General features: G+C 39.2%; 1 protein-coding gene across 2 annotated transcripts in view; it reads right to left on the bottom strand.

Moving 5' to 3' along the window:
- Nucleotides 1-264: 264 nt before the first annotated feature.
- The window catches only part of eloal (elongin A, like), a 33,311-nt gene continuing 19,620 nt past the window's right edge, over nt 265-13,955 (bottom strand). Inside the window, exons 8-11 of one of the 2 annotated variants that reach the window (XM_056260153.1) lie at nt 13,231-13,411; nt 7,590-7,713; nt 2,113-2,225; nt 265-551 (exon numbers count right to left, since the gene is read on the bottom strand). In XM_056260153.1, coding sequence (XP_056116128.1) covers nt 490-551; nt 2,113-2,225; nt 7,590-7,713; nt 13,231-13,411 — 480 coding nt within the window. In that variant the 3' untranslated portion in view covers nt 265-489. The remainder of the gene's footprint in view (nt 552-2,112; nt 2,226-7,589; nt 7,714-13,230; nt 13,412-13,955) is intronic. The other variant, XM_056260154.1, reaches the window with a different exon arrangement.

Here is a 13,955-nt window from a genome sequence, read left to right as displayed (position 1 = left end):
ACCAACATTAATTTGCACCAAAAAACAAAGAAAACACTTTGACTTCAATAACAACAATTGAACAATCTGATATGGTAATTTATTTATTTCCTATCCTAACTACTGCATGCGTGATTATATGCTTAGTTTGGCCCTTTTATTATTTGCAATTGGCATATTTCCCTGAGGAGAAGCGGATCAGAACTAAAGTAAACACGGGCCACATCCACTAGATGGAGACAAACACACTTCAACCGCACGGAGACAACACAGACTGTCTGGTTATTATACTTTTAATTTCAGAATTTAAATTGTGTCTGTCATGATAGAAAAAAAATCAATACAAAGACATCGATTGATTTCAAAGTGCAATTATTGTTTGTACAAATAAGTACTAATGTTCCTGTGAAATTACAAATAATATTGAAAAAAAAAATATTTCCAAACTATTTGGCCGATAAGTGTGTAACAGGGAATGCATATCTCAGTAATATCCAGAATAATGTCGGTTCATCTGCGGCTGATCTGCTTTCTGAAGGCCTTCAGGGATTTGGCCATCATGGGCGCCACTCCTGTCAACACACACACTAGTCACGACACTGAGAAACACACACACTGCTCCAGGAAAGCTCTTCCTTCCACATGGGCCTTATTCATGCAGGATGTGTTCAATAAACACACTACCAGTCAAAGTTGAGATCAGTAAGATTTTTTATGTTTTAAAAATAAGTCTCTTCTGCTCACCAATGCTGCATTTATTTGATTAAAAATACAATAACAAAAATAAAAACAGTATTGTGAAATATTATTAGAATGTAAATCAGCTGTTTTCTATGTGAATATCTAGTCAAATGTCATTTATTCCTGTCAGCATCATTACTCCAGTCTTCAGTGTCACATGATCCTTCATAAATCATTATAATATGATGCTCAAGAAACATTTATGATTATTATCAATGCTGAAGTAGGTAAAAAAAAAAAAAAAAAAAAAAAAAAAAAATCAAGATGCATTTATAATGTTACAAAAGATTCTATTTTAAATCTTTCTATTCATCAAATAATCCTGAGAAGAAAAAATAATTTCAACAAAAATATTTAGTAGCAAAAATGGTTTTCAAGACTGATAATAAATAAGAGCCATTATAAATAATTGAGAACCAATAATAATTGAGCTTCAAACCATCATATTAGAATATTTCTGAAGGATCATGTGACACTGAATATTCAGCTTTGATCACAGGAATAAATCATATTTTACTAAATATTCACACAGAAATAAAATCAGTTACATTAAATAGTAACATTTCACAATATTGATGTTTTTACTATATTTTGTATGAAATAAATGAAGCCTTGATGAGCAGAAGACTTTTCAAAAACATTTAAAGAAATAAATTATTCCACACTTTACCAATAATGCACAAATTACTGCAATAAAAAAAAATTAATAATTCTTAGTGTTTTTTTATATTGTTTCCAGTCCAAATATCTAAATATTAAATCAAGATGCCTTTACTAGATGAGTAAAATAGTAAGATATTATGTCTTGTTTTCTGAATAAACAAACAAGCAAAATGATCTACAAATTGTGTAAGAAAAATAATCTGGTTTCTGTTTGAATTAAGATTATTTTCATTTAAAACCCCTTTTTTCCCCCAGAAAACAAAACAATATCTAATACTATTTTACTCATCTACAGGTGAAACTCGAAAAACTAGAATATCGTGCAAAAGTTCATTTATTTCAGTAATTCAACTTAAAAAGGTGAAACTAATATATTATATAGACTCATTACATGCAAAGTGAGATATTTCAAGCCTTTATTTGTTATAATTGTGACGATTATGGCTTACAGCTTATGAAAACCCCAAATTCAAAATTAGAATATTGTGAAAAGGTTTTCATAAGCTGTAAGCCATAATCATCAAAATTATAACAAATAAAGGCTTGAAATATCTCACTTTGCATGTAATGAGTCTATATAATATATTAGTTTCACCTGTAGTAAATGCATCTCGAGATGTTTGGCCTGGAAACGGGACACACACACACACACACACACACACACACACACACACACACACACAGCGCTGTTCTGCAGTGTGTGAGGCGTGAGCTGCGTGTGAAACTCACGCTTGATCTTGCGCGGGTCTTGGGCCGGACCGGAGCCGGAGCTGGAGTTAGCCGAGGGTTTCACAGCCTCACTGAAGCCGGATCTGCCCCGGATCTCAACGGGCTTCACACTGCTGAGGGACGAAGAGACACTGGGTGACATGAATCTGTCGGTGACGAGCATCACACACACTGGGGAAAACCCTCCGCTCACACATGACTGAAATCTCCTTCCCGTGTTCATCAAGCTTCTCGAACTGCCATTCAGTCGTAAGTGCTGAGAACTCAGGAGACTTACTCCTACTTTCAAACTTAAGTATAAAAGCAAGTTATCAAATGTCTTAAAGGGATAGTTCACCCCAAAATGTAAACTCTGTCAGTAATTACTCTCCCTCATGTTGTTCACCGTAAGACTTTCGTTCATCTTCAGAACACAAATTAAGATATTTTTGATTAAATCTGAGAGCTGTCTCACTCCTCCATAGGCTTCTAAAGGCTCGTACACACCGGGACGAATATCGGCGCCCGTTTTTCGACACGTTTTTTGTGTTCACACTCAAGCGATTTTCGCTGACGATGAGCCGAGTGAACATGCAAATTCATTCCCTGACATTAGATGCCGCCCATTTGCTCTGCAATACCACTCCATAACAGTTCTCTTTTATCAAGATTGTTGTAGTCGCTGTCGCGTTTGTCATATAGTTCTTCATGTTCCGACACTGAGACCAGCAGCTCTACATTCATCTGGCCTCGCGTCTTCCTCGTCTTATTTCTCCTCGGCAGTGTTGACGCTACTTGGCGTATATCTTCTTCGCCGTTACGTGTGTGTGCTCGGCAAGACCGTTTTGTGTTTGAGCGCCCCCAAGGTGTGTTTTACTGTAACTTCAGAAGCTCCAGACACGTGAGCAAAAGCGCCAATCTCATTGGTCGGATTTTGACGCGGCGCGTCAAACCAAAAAAACGAACCCGAGGCGTTTTTAAAAAAATGACGCTTTTACGCGTGGCGTTTTCCGCGTCGGTGTGCACACTCACATTGGCGGCCTTTGTTTAGTCACGAGGCGTTAAACGTCGGCGAATATCGCGCGCGAAATTCATCCCGGTGTGAACAGGCCTTAAGGGATCGAAACTTGCCGGCCCAAAAGTTATTAAAGACATCGTTGAAATAGTCCGAGTGACTACAGTGGCTCAATCTTAAGTTTATCAAGCGACGAGAATACTTTTTGTGCAAAAGCATATTAGAAAAATTACAAAGACATATAAACTCATTAAAAGCTGGATGTTCACCACAGGGGGACTTCAAATAATATCATAAATGTGCAACTAGTCAACTAATGGTTTAAAGAATGACTACCCATCGACTAGAAATCCTCTCCCTATGGAGGATCCCTTTCCCACTCTACAGATAAAGCGTTGTGAATTCCGGCTCGCGTACCCCGAAGTGATAAAATAAAACAAAATTCTGTATCAAAATTTATAGGCAAGAAAAGTAGTTTGTTTAGGCTGGGTTGTATGAATTACAAACCTGCGCACATATTTTAAAAAGCACATAACTATAGAATTCTGAATGAGCATGTGAACGCCGTCAGCGTTAATCACAGGTTCGCGTTTAAAGTCTGATCATTTCGACGGAGGTGAATCAATCAAAGTTAACTTTAGCTGGAAGTAACATTATTCAAGAACCGCTATAACGCCAAAACAATCTGTTACCTTAAATTATATGTTTATCTCTGTAAAGCTGCTTTGAAACAATCCATTGTTAAAAGCGCTATATAAATGAAGATGACTTGACTTGACTAGAAATATCTTTGGTCGTGGACAACCCTAGTAATATTCATAATAACAGGAATTACATTCAAGGTGGGATTAAAACTGTCAACAATGGGCAAAAGTTCACTTCATGCTTCCTGAGGATTTCCCCCAATAGTTGGAAAAACGGTGTCGGGCCGCTCCAACAAAAAGAGTAATGTTTTGAGTAGTGTTGTCAAAAGCTCTGACTTCGGTACCAAGTCGTACTGAAATTTAAAAACTGTGATCTGAGCGCTGTTGAGCAGAATCATAAACACCTCTGATTGGCCATTGTGTTCACAAGCTCATCGGATATGTCTGTGATTGGCTACAATGATCAGCGCACAGAAGTGTTTGAGAGTGTTTGGAAGCACAAGCCGGCGTCTATCAGCGGACCGGTCCTGCTTTCAAACACTCCCGTGTGTGTCTGTGTAAGCGCTCAGTGAAGTGTGTCATTGATGTATATTTACAACATGTTTTTAAAGCGCTGATCATTGTAGCCAATCACAGACCTATTTGATGAGCGTGTGAACACAATGGCCAATCAGAGGTGTTTATGCTTCTGCTCAACAGCGCTCAGAGTCACATTTGTTAAATTTCAGTGCCAACTTGGTACCGAAGTCAGTACTTTTGACAACACTAGTTTTGATAGCGCCACAGCGTTACACTTTCAGGGACATCAATCTGCAAATGTCTAAACAAAAAACAAAAATAACGACTTTGTTCCACTATTCATTTCCTTCTCTGTGGGCCTCGAGTGAGTTCACGTAGTGTAACAGCGCAGCGCTTCTGTGTTGTACGTCACACGCAGGCTCACTATTAGGGGTGGTTAATCTGTCTGATTTCCCGATTCGATTCGATTACGATTATTGAAGTCCCGATTCCATTACAGTCGATTTTCGATTATTAACGATTCCCGATTAGCGATTATTGATTTTCCATTTCACAACAGTAAACTAAAATACACTAGACCAACATATGATTATATTAGCAGCAACATTTTGGTATTAATTGCACTTTTTATTTGTTTGATATTCAATGAAAATGTATTGATGGTTAGTGAGGACATGCAAACATGCTTGTTGTCTACTTCTTAGGCAACCCATTATAAATAAATACATTTTTTAAAGCAATTGTGTTGCATTATAATGCAAAGGCACCTGGTTCTATTAATTGACAGCATTAAAAGGCATTCTGTGATTTCCTTCAATTGAAAATCTTTGAAGCAAGTTTGGGGGACTCTAGGGCACCCAATTCAGAGAATCACCCAGAAATTCAAAAGAACAGCATTTATCTGAAATAGAAAGCTTTTGTAATATTAAACAATACCGTTCAAAAGTTTGGAGTCGGTAAGAATTTTTATTTAATTTTTTGGGCGAAAGAAAAAAGAAATCATTACTTTTATTCATTCAAATCGATTATCTGAATCTTTTGTGTGTGTGTGTGACTATAATAAATACGTTGCTTTAAAAGTAAATGACCCATAAAGATTTAACGTACAATATATATTTTATTAACATTGCAAAGAACCAACAGGAAAATAAATGTGTGCCTCAACTAGGAGCATACTTGTAGTAAATTCTTTCCTCTGACTGGAAACGTGTCAAATGGCTTCTCATATTTGTCGTGTTTCCGTCGTTAGTTTTATTCTACAAAGCTTACAACTAGTGTGGCTCTTGTCCTACTGTGTCGGGCCGGGCTTGATTTTTTGGGCCCAATCTAAGCTCTAATTTGTAGCCTACTTATCATTTTGATACTAGGGGGCTAATAAAGCTAATATAACACTTACAGCATGTGTTGCCTTCATTATAAGGCTTATATAAAGCTTTTAATTTTTTGCGGCTCCAGACAGAAATTTTATTTTTTTTGGTCCAATATGGCTCTTTCAACATTTTGGGTTGCCGACCCCTGCTCTAGGCTGTATGAGTGCACACCGGTCTAAAATGTGTAATGGTGGAAAGAATATTCTTAGATAAGGAAATCTATTCAGGGATTGGTCCATGCCTATATGTCCCGTTTGTGGCACAGCACAGTGAATCATCTCTAAGAATGACACTTAAGATTTAGTCCTACACTTCACTTAAACGGGACATATGAAAATCGGACTTTTCCCGTGTGTAAGTGCTATACTCGGGTGCTTCTACCAATACAGAAAACGTGAGGAGTGAAACCCAGTAACTTAGTTTTAGTGAGGCTTTCTCTGCAAGCATGTCAGAAAATAAGCTGATCAGATTTCGCTCTCCTTCTGGCGTATGAAGAGGATCTTATTATAATATTCCCGGCCCTTAATCTGCACGTTTACACACACCAGCGACATTGGGTTCGGCGAGCGCCGACAGAGACCAGTTCTAACGCACTGGAGAAGATCCAGCAAAGCCTGAAACTGTTCTGTGGTCGAGCACAGACGACACTGAACACTATTGACCAGAACATGTCAGCGCTGTCTTATAAACACCTCAGGAACTGTGGACACTTGTGGAAGAGTTCAACACGATGAGGAGATGATCAGTGTAACTCCACAACAACTACAGAAATGTCCCCGCTAACATTCAGAAACGTGTAAAAGTGAAGCTGAGTCTCTCCGTAAGGCTGCACTCGCTGCTGGTTACTCCTGATTCTGGATCAGTGAGAATGGCCTGTGTTGTTATTGCCGGAGTCTCTGCAGCTCGTGTAAAGACCCCGCCCTCTTCAGAAAGGGGGCGGAGCTGCAGCTCATTTGCATTTAAAGGGACATACACTTGCATTTTTTTCCTCACACCCAAAAAGGGGCAAATATGACAAGCTGTAATAAATGATCTGGAGGGAATTTTGAGCTGAAATTTCACAGACACATTCTGGGGACGCCATAGATGTATATTACATCTTGTGAAAAGGGGCGTAATATGTCACCTTTAAATGACGACTGAGATGCTTGGCAACTAACTTTTAAGAGTTTTAAAGGGATACTCCACTTTTTTTGGAAATAGGCTCATTTTACAACTCCCCCAGAGTTAAACTGTTGAGTTTTACCGTTTTTGAATCCATTCAGCCGATCTCCGGTTCTGGCGGTACCACTTTTAGCATAGCTTAGCATGCATCATTGAAGTGTACAAGACCATTAGCATTTCTAAAAAAAAATGACCAAAGAGTTTCGATATTTTTCCTATTTAATACTTGACTCTTCTGTAGTTACATCGTGCACTAAGACCGACGGAAAATGTAAGGTTGCGATTTTCTAGGCTGATATGGCTAGGAACTATACTCTCATTCCTGCGTAATAATCAAGAAACTTTACTGCCGTACCATGAGTGCAGCAGGCGTAATGATATGACGCAGCGCCTGAAAATAGTTCCGTTGTGTTGACGGAAGGTGGCCTATTTTCAGGCGCTGCGTCATATCATTACGCCTGCTGCACTCATGGTACGCCAGTGAAGTTTCTTGATTATTACGTTTTTTAAGTTTTAAATAGGAAAAATATCGAAACTCTTTGGTCATTTTTTTTTTTAGAAATGCTAATGGTCTTGTCCACTTCAATGATGTATGCTAAGCTATGCTAAAAGTGGTACCAGCCAGAACTGGAGATCGGCTGAATGGATTCAAAAACGGTAAAACTCAACAGTTTAACTCTGGGGAGTTGTAAATGAGCCTATTTCCAAAAAAGTGGAGTATCCCTTTAAGAGTAACTTTTTACGCTTCAGTTTGTAGTGTTCTTGCGAGTGATTCTCTGAACGGACCTGGATCTGTCTGTCGGGTGAGCTTGTGTCACGGTGCCGGCCGTGCCGTGAATCTCCTGCTGGATACGCACGTTTCGAGGAGGCTTAGCAGCCGAGTGAATAAACGCCATCTTCACCTGCCTTCCTGAGAGAGAGAGAGAGAGAGAGAGAGAGAGAGAGAGAGAGAGAGAGAGAGAGAGAGAGAGAGAGAGAGAGAGAGGAGAGAGAGAGAGAGAGAGAAGAGAGAGAGAGAGAGGAGAGAGAGAGAGAGAGAGAGAGAGAGAGAGAGAGAGAGAGAGAGAGAGAGAGAGAGAGAGAGAGAGAGAGAGAGAGAGAGAGAGAGAGAGAGAGAGAGAGAGAGAGAGAGAGGAGACGAGAGAGAGAGAGAGAGAGAGAGAGAGAGAGAGAGAGAGAGAGAGAGAGAGAGAGAGAGAGAGTAGAGAGAGAGAGAGAGAGAGAGAGAGAGAGATATGAGTTGATTCAAACATGTGACCGCAGCGTTAAAGCCATTATAATGGCCGTCACAAAATGTGTCCTAAATTTGAACTGGATGCAAAGCTAAGGAAGCTTGTTTCCAACATGGAATACAAAATAAAAAGGATAACTGGGACTTTTTGATCTTGAAAATACAGACTTTATGCTCTACTCGCAATTGCGAGTTCACAATTCTGAGGAAAAGTGAGATGTGGCCATGACCCAAGATGGCTGCCGTGACCCCACATATGCAGAATCATTGAGCAAAGCATCAATGTGCCAAAACAGCCCTTTTTAGTTAACGTAGATCCTAAAGAAAGATTGAAGGCATTATTCATTATTAAATGTAAGAATTTTGTAATAAAATATCCAAAAATCACTTGCACAGTGTGATATATTTCCTGCAGTTGTGTACTTACGATATCCCAAAAGTCTCCAAAGATTTTTTATTTTCAGAGAAATTCCAATTTTAAATAAGTGGCCGTCCCGGAAAAAAAGTCGCCAGTCAAATGACGCAATATCCGCGTTATCCTTGGTTTCCGCTCGTACTGCCGTAGCCATGGCGTAACCATGGCGACAGACGTGGACAACTGCGTAGTGCGTAACGTTTAGCGGCACGCGGTTCTTGTTTCTTTTCAAACAGACCATGGCAAGCAGACTCCGGGACAAACAAGGAGAACTAAAATGAGGATCAACATCAGCGTGGCGTTTTCGAGATGCCGAGAGCTAGCGTCCGCGGCTAACTTGACTCGGCAGAGCTTCACGAGTCACGACTTGACAGCTTTATTAGACAGGTGAGCAAATCAATGTTATATAACGTTAGCTCAAGATCATCCGGGGACTTCTGACACACACTCTTCAGCACACTGTGCTTTGGGACACACTTATTCTAACCTCACACACTGTTGAGGAGGATAGCATGGACACGGAGACGCAGAGTTCTTGTTTCTTGAATAAATGTTTCTCTAACCTCTTGAATAAATGATTCAATGAGAAATACTTGTTTAACAGTCACTCATCTCCAACGATGTTATTGACAATCTTTACTGAAGCGGCAAGTTACTTTCAAAAGGTGATTTGCTCTATTTTGATTAAATCAGAACTTTAAAATTGTATCCCAGTACTTCTGTCATACTAGAAATAATGATTGTGTGCGTTTAAGAAGCGGTTTCATATCCATTCATGACAGCGCTCTCTGGATTCACTGTGATCAGACTTATCAAAGGTTAAATAGAGAGTAGTTTAGGAAATAAGATCGTGTGTGTGTGTGTGTGTGTGTTTGAACCGAGATCACGATCGGTTAACGATTAATCGAGCGGCTCCAGTATCTATCACTCTGGGTTTCGCCATTAACCCCAAACTCACAGTTGCTCTCTAAGTCTATCTATAGTCTGAGCCGACAGATGGTCAACCCGCATTTATGAGCCATCACACACACTCCAAGAGAAGGCTTACACATTACACTTACACATTATCCCCAACAGTTAGTGAACGTCGGCCTGTTAGCGCTGAATTAGATCGTAGCATTAGATCTCAGCGGACAGTCTACAAACCAGCTAGCATGACGGCTTTGTAGAGCAATCGAGCCTCATTTATAGACCCATTCAGTGTTTGCAAACAGCGATGACGCCTTTTGTGGGCGATTTTAAGTAGAAATCTGTGGAAGCCACGGAAAGAAAAGAACAAAGAAAAGTTTATATCTCATTGACAAATTTGAGAACTAGAATTATACTCGTTACTCTGACTTTTTTCCTCAGAATTGTACGTTTTTATCCCGCAATTCTGACTTTTTTCCCTTCAGAATTGTGATATAAACTCACAATTGCGAGTTATAAAGCCCGAACTGGGAAATATAAACACGCAAATGCAAGAAAAAGTCAAGAATTGTGAGATAAAAATGTAAAAATAAAATATAAAAATAAGATAAATTATCGGCCATGTTTAAATGTTATAAGTTTAAATATAATTTCATGCTGTAACTGCTATGCATGAACTGCACATGTGAAAATTACCTAGACTTACGGTTTACATCAAATTCATGCTTTATTAGCAGACTAAGTTTCATCAGTCCTGTCTGAGTCGCAACACAAACGCCAGTGTTTGGCTTCACAGTAGCTAGTTTACATTAACGTTCAAATTGCGCAATTTGAAATTGCGAATTGAAAATACGCACGATGGAAACACGTCAATTTCGCAAAAACTCCCGTTTATCGCAAAAGTTTACGCTCGCATGAGGGGGTTTTTCAGGCGATTCGAAAAAGGAATATTTCGCAAAACTGCAATGGAAACAGTTTTTGCGCATTTACAGGCACCTGACGTAGACGGCGCGGTGTGTTTGGACAGAAGACGAGATGCAGTTCTTTATTAAACGCATAAAAGAAAAAAGAATTACAGGAAAACTGGATTCTAAACCTCAAAGAAACGCCACAATCACGAGCTGGAAGCAGAAATGAGGAGAAACACAGCGAAACTCCTCATATGTGCCGCTCACAGTATAAGGGTCTTTCCCTGCCATTAATGCTTGGATAACACACACACGTCTCCTTCCATTAATAATAATAATGATGATAATGTCTAGTGCAGTGGCTGTGATATAGGCTATAAACCTACCAACGTCCGTCGCCATGATTGTTGGAATGACTTATCGCGAGAGGAAAAAAATGACGTTTTAATCGCATAACATCGGTTAATGGAAACGCCGTCATTTCGCAATAGTTTTTTATCGATAAAAAAAAAAAAAAAAAAAAAAAAATCCATAAAGTTTTGCGCAAATCTGTAATGGAAACGTGCCTGGTGTGTGTCTTCAACGACGGAATTAAATGAAGACTGTATTTTTTGCACAGCAATTCCGACATTTTCCTCTTATTCTGTGGATTTTGCCCATTTTCCTCCACTAGTTACCGCTATTTTCCTGCCAGCACTATGAGCACGCGCAGCTGAGAGTTATGGAAAGCCAAACCTGACATAATAATAAATAAATACAAATAAATATACGGAGAAAAATAAGTATAAATACTTTTATTTTTTACATATGTATAAAGGCCCTTGCAAACTGACTACGAAATTCGTGACTGAAATTTTACGATAAATACGAGTTCACGTTATGTCGATCACGCGTGCACACTGCCTCCGAAACTCTCGTCCGTCATAAAAAAAAATCGGATCGGGTTCGATTTTCTGCGTTTTTCGCATCCGTAGCAAGCCGTTCGAGAGGTGTTTGGATAATTCAGAGACACCGAATCACAAATACGAAAAAACACATTCGAAAATTTCGGACTCAGTGTTCAAGGGCCTTAATTGTATTTTTTCCCACTTTTTTTCCCATTTATTTATTTCCACTTTTATTTATTTTCACATTTATTCCACATTTATTTATGTCTACATTTGTTCCTCTGTATGCTAATGAGGGGGGCGTGTTTTAACTCAGGCATAGCAACTCTACAATGCCAGTAAATCACTCGCATATGCGACCAAATCTTCAATCCTGGCGACTAATGTCTATCATTAGCTATTGGCTAATAAATTCTTAGATTTTACTCGCCAGTGTGTTTGTTAGAGGTTTATATTTTGACTCGCTGAACCTGACTGAGCGCTTGAGAGTTTCGCACTCTGTCAGGTGATCTGGTCTATTTCTATTCACTCAATGGACGTGTGCAGCGTCTGTGTTTGACGCACCGTACTCTAGTGTGAAGGCGCACGACTCACGGTCGATTGGGTTTCTCACACACACGCAAAGAGAAAGAGCGAGAGCCTTACACACCACCCAGAATCGACGCGCTACATGTAAACGATTTTCTTTGTTGTATTCTCCTGTGTGTCAAAATAACAGTTCATTTTGAATTATTCAGCTTTTAAGACCAGGCGGAAGATATGCCGGTTTGTCCGGGAGTGGGCGGGACTAATGCGCACACGGCGATCTCATTGGCTGGGGCTCATCCCAGTTTTGATTTCAGCAAATCAGTTTGAGCCAACGCTGACAATGTGATTAATATTCATAAACCCAGCAGCTCATCAATCCTTAGTGCGCGGTGTGTATTGTTATTAGTAGTAGAATTCGTAGTAGTAGCCTACTATTATCTTTTAATAATAATTTATATTATCTATTACTAACATCTTTTTTTTTTTACAGTAACTACATGACCAACAATATCTTAAGCATCACCAGTCCTTAGTTGAGTTAAAATGACAAATATGCATTCATACATGTTTACCAAGTTTTACTTCTAATTACTAAAGTTCTATCATTAAATAGTGCTTGATTATCATAATATAATGTTTGATTGACATATTAAGAGTGTATGTTCAGATATTTAAAAACATAAGCTGATTTGGTGAAATCATATAGCCTATGTGTGTGTGTGTGTGTATATATCCACACTCCATATATATCAAATCAGCTTATGTTTTAAAAAATCTGAACATACACTCTGTGTGTGTGTGTGTGTGTGTGTGTGTGTGTGTGTGTGTGTGTGTGTGTGTGTGTGTGTGATATATATATATATATATATATATATATATGGCCTCTTTTTTTTTTTACCAAAAATGTGTGTTAGGAGGACAGATCAACACAGCACACAGAACATGTAGGATGCTGGGAAATAACAATGTCTTTTCTGTTCACCAAATACTTTATAATATTCACTATTGCTTCAATGCAAGTGAACGAGCGCGCCGATATCTGTTGCTCAGTGACGTGTGTGTTCAAGTAAGCCAGAAATGAGCAGATTCTGCAATACACTGTATTTAATATATCATGAGGATCATGAGTTGCGTATTTGCGCTAAATCCGCGCAGATTTGTCTCACACGAACTTCCCCAGCGAAGACAGTGAGTAAACACAGAGACACGCCAGATCGGCTCGTGATTTGACAGCGTTTCCCGCCAAAGTTCATTTGTACGCGCGTTTGGCGAGTCGAGGGAGTTAATCTCAATCCCTGAATGTTGCGCTCCTGTTTGTCATTGTGCTGAAACTTCACGCTAGTAAATCATCAGGAATATTGCTGACTTGTGCGTCTCAAGCCTCTTTACGCTCGTCCTAATGCCTGTTAGGTGTCCGTGGATTTGCCTGTATTTGCTGTTGAAAATGGAAACATCTTTAGATGGAAAATCGATTCAATGAACACTTGTGTCTCGAAAATCGAACAGGATTTTTTCAGTAAAGTGACAGCCCTAATGCGGACGCCACTACCTTTGGGCTTGCCGGAGTGAGCGGAGACGATGCTCTTGGTGAGCAGCTGCAGCTTCCTCTCCCGCTCCTCGGACATGCGCAGGTACATCTCTCTCCAGGACTCGTACTCCTCCAGCCGCGCGTTTCGGAAGTCCTTCACACAGTGCCTCTCCCACAGGTGGTCCGTCTCCCCAACATACACCTGCGGGAGAACATCTCATTTCAGGATACACCACTCACAAGTCTGGGCACACACACACACACAGGTGAAACTCGACAAATTAGAACATCGTGCAAAAGTTCATTTATTTCAGTAATTCAACTTAAAAGGTGAAACTAATATATTATATAGACTCATTACATGCAAAGTGAGATATTTCAAGCATTTATTTGTTATGTTTGTGATGATTATGGCTTACAGCTTATGAAAGCCCAAAATTCAAAATTAGAATATTGTAAAAAGGTTTTCATAAGCTGTAAGCCATAATCTATGGAAGCTTGTTTCCGCCACTGAATAAAAATAAAATAATAGTGACTTTTTATCACACAATTGCGACTTTATATAACGCAATTCTGACTTTATATCACGCAATTGCGACTTTATATAACGCAATTCTGACTTTATATCACACAATTGCGACTTTATATCACACAATTCTGACTTTATATCACACAATTCTGACTTTATATCTCGCAATTCTGACTATCACACAATTCTGACTTTATATCACACAATTCTGACTTTA

Source organism: Rhinichthys klamathensis, unplaced genomic scaffold (genome assembly GCF_029890125.1).
Source record: "Rhinichthys klamathensis goyatoka isolate OS25496 unplaced genomic scaffold, OSU_Roscu_1.1 h1tg000174l_1, whole genome shotgun sequence".
In the NCBI taxonomy this organism is placed as follows: Eukaryota; Metazoa; Chordata; class Actinopteri; order Cypriniformes; family Leuciscidae; genus Rhinichthys; species Rhinichthys klamathensis.
The sequence above is the reverse complement of the archived record's forward strand: the minus strand, read 5'-3'. Positions and strand labels throughout refer to the sequence as shown.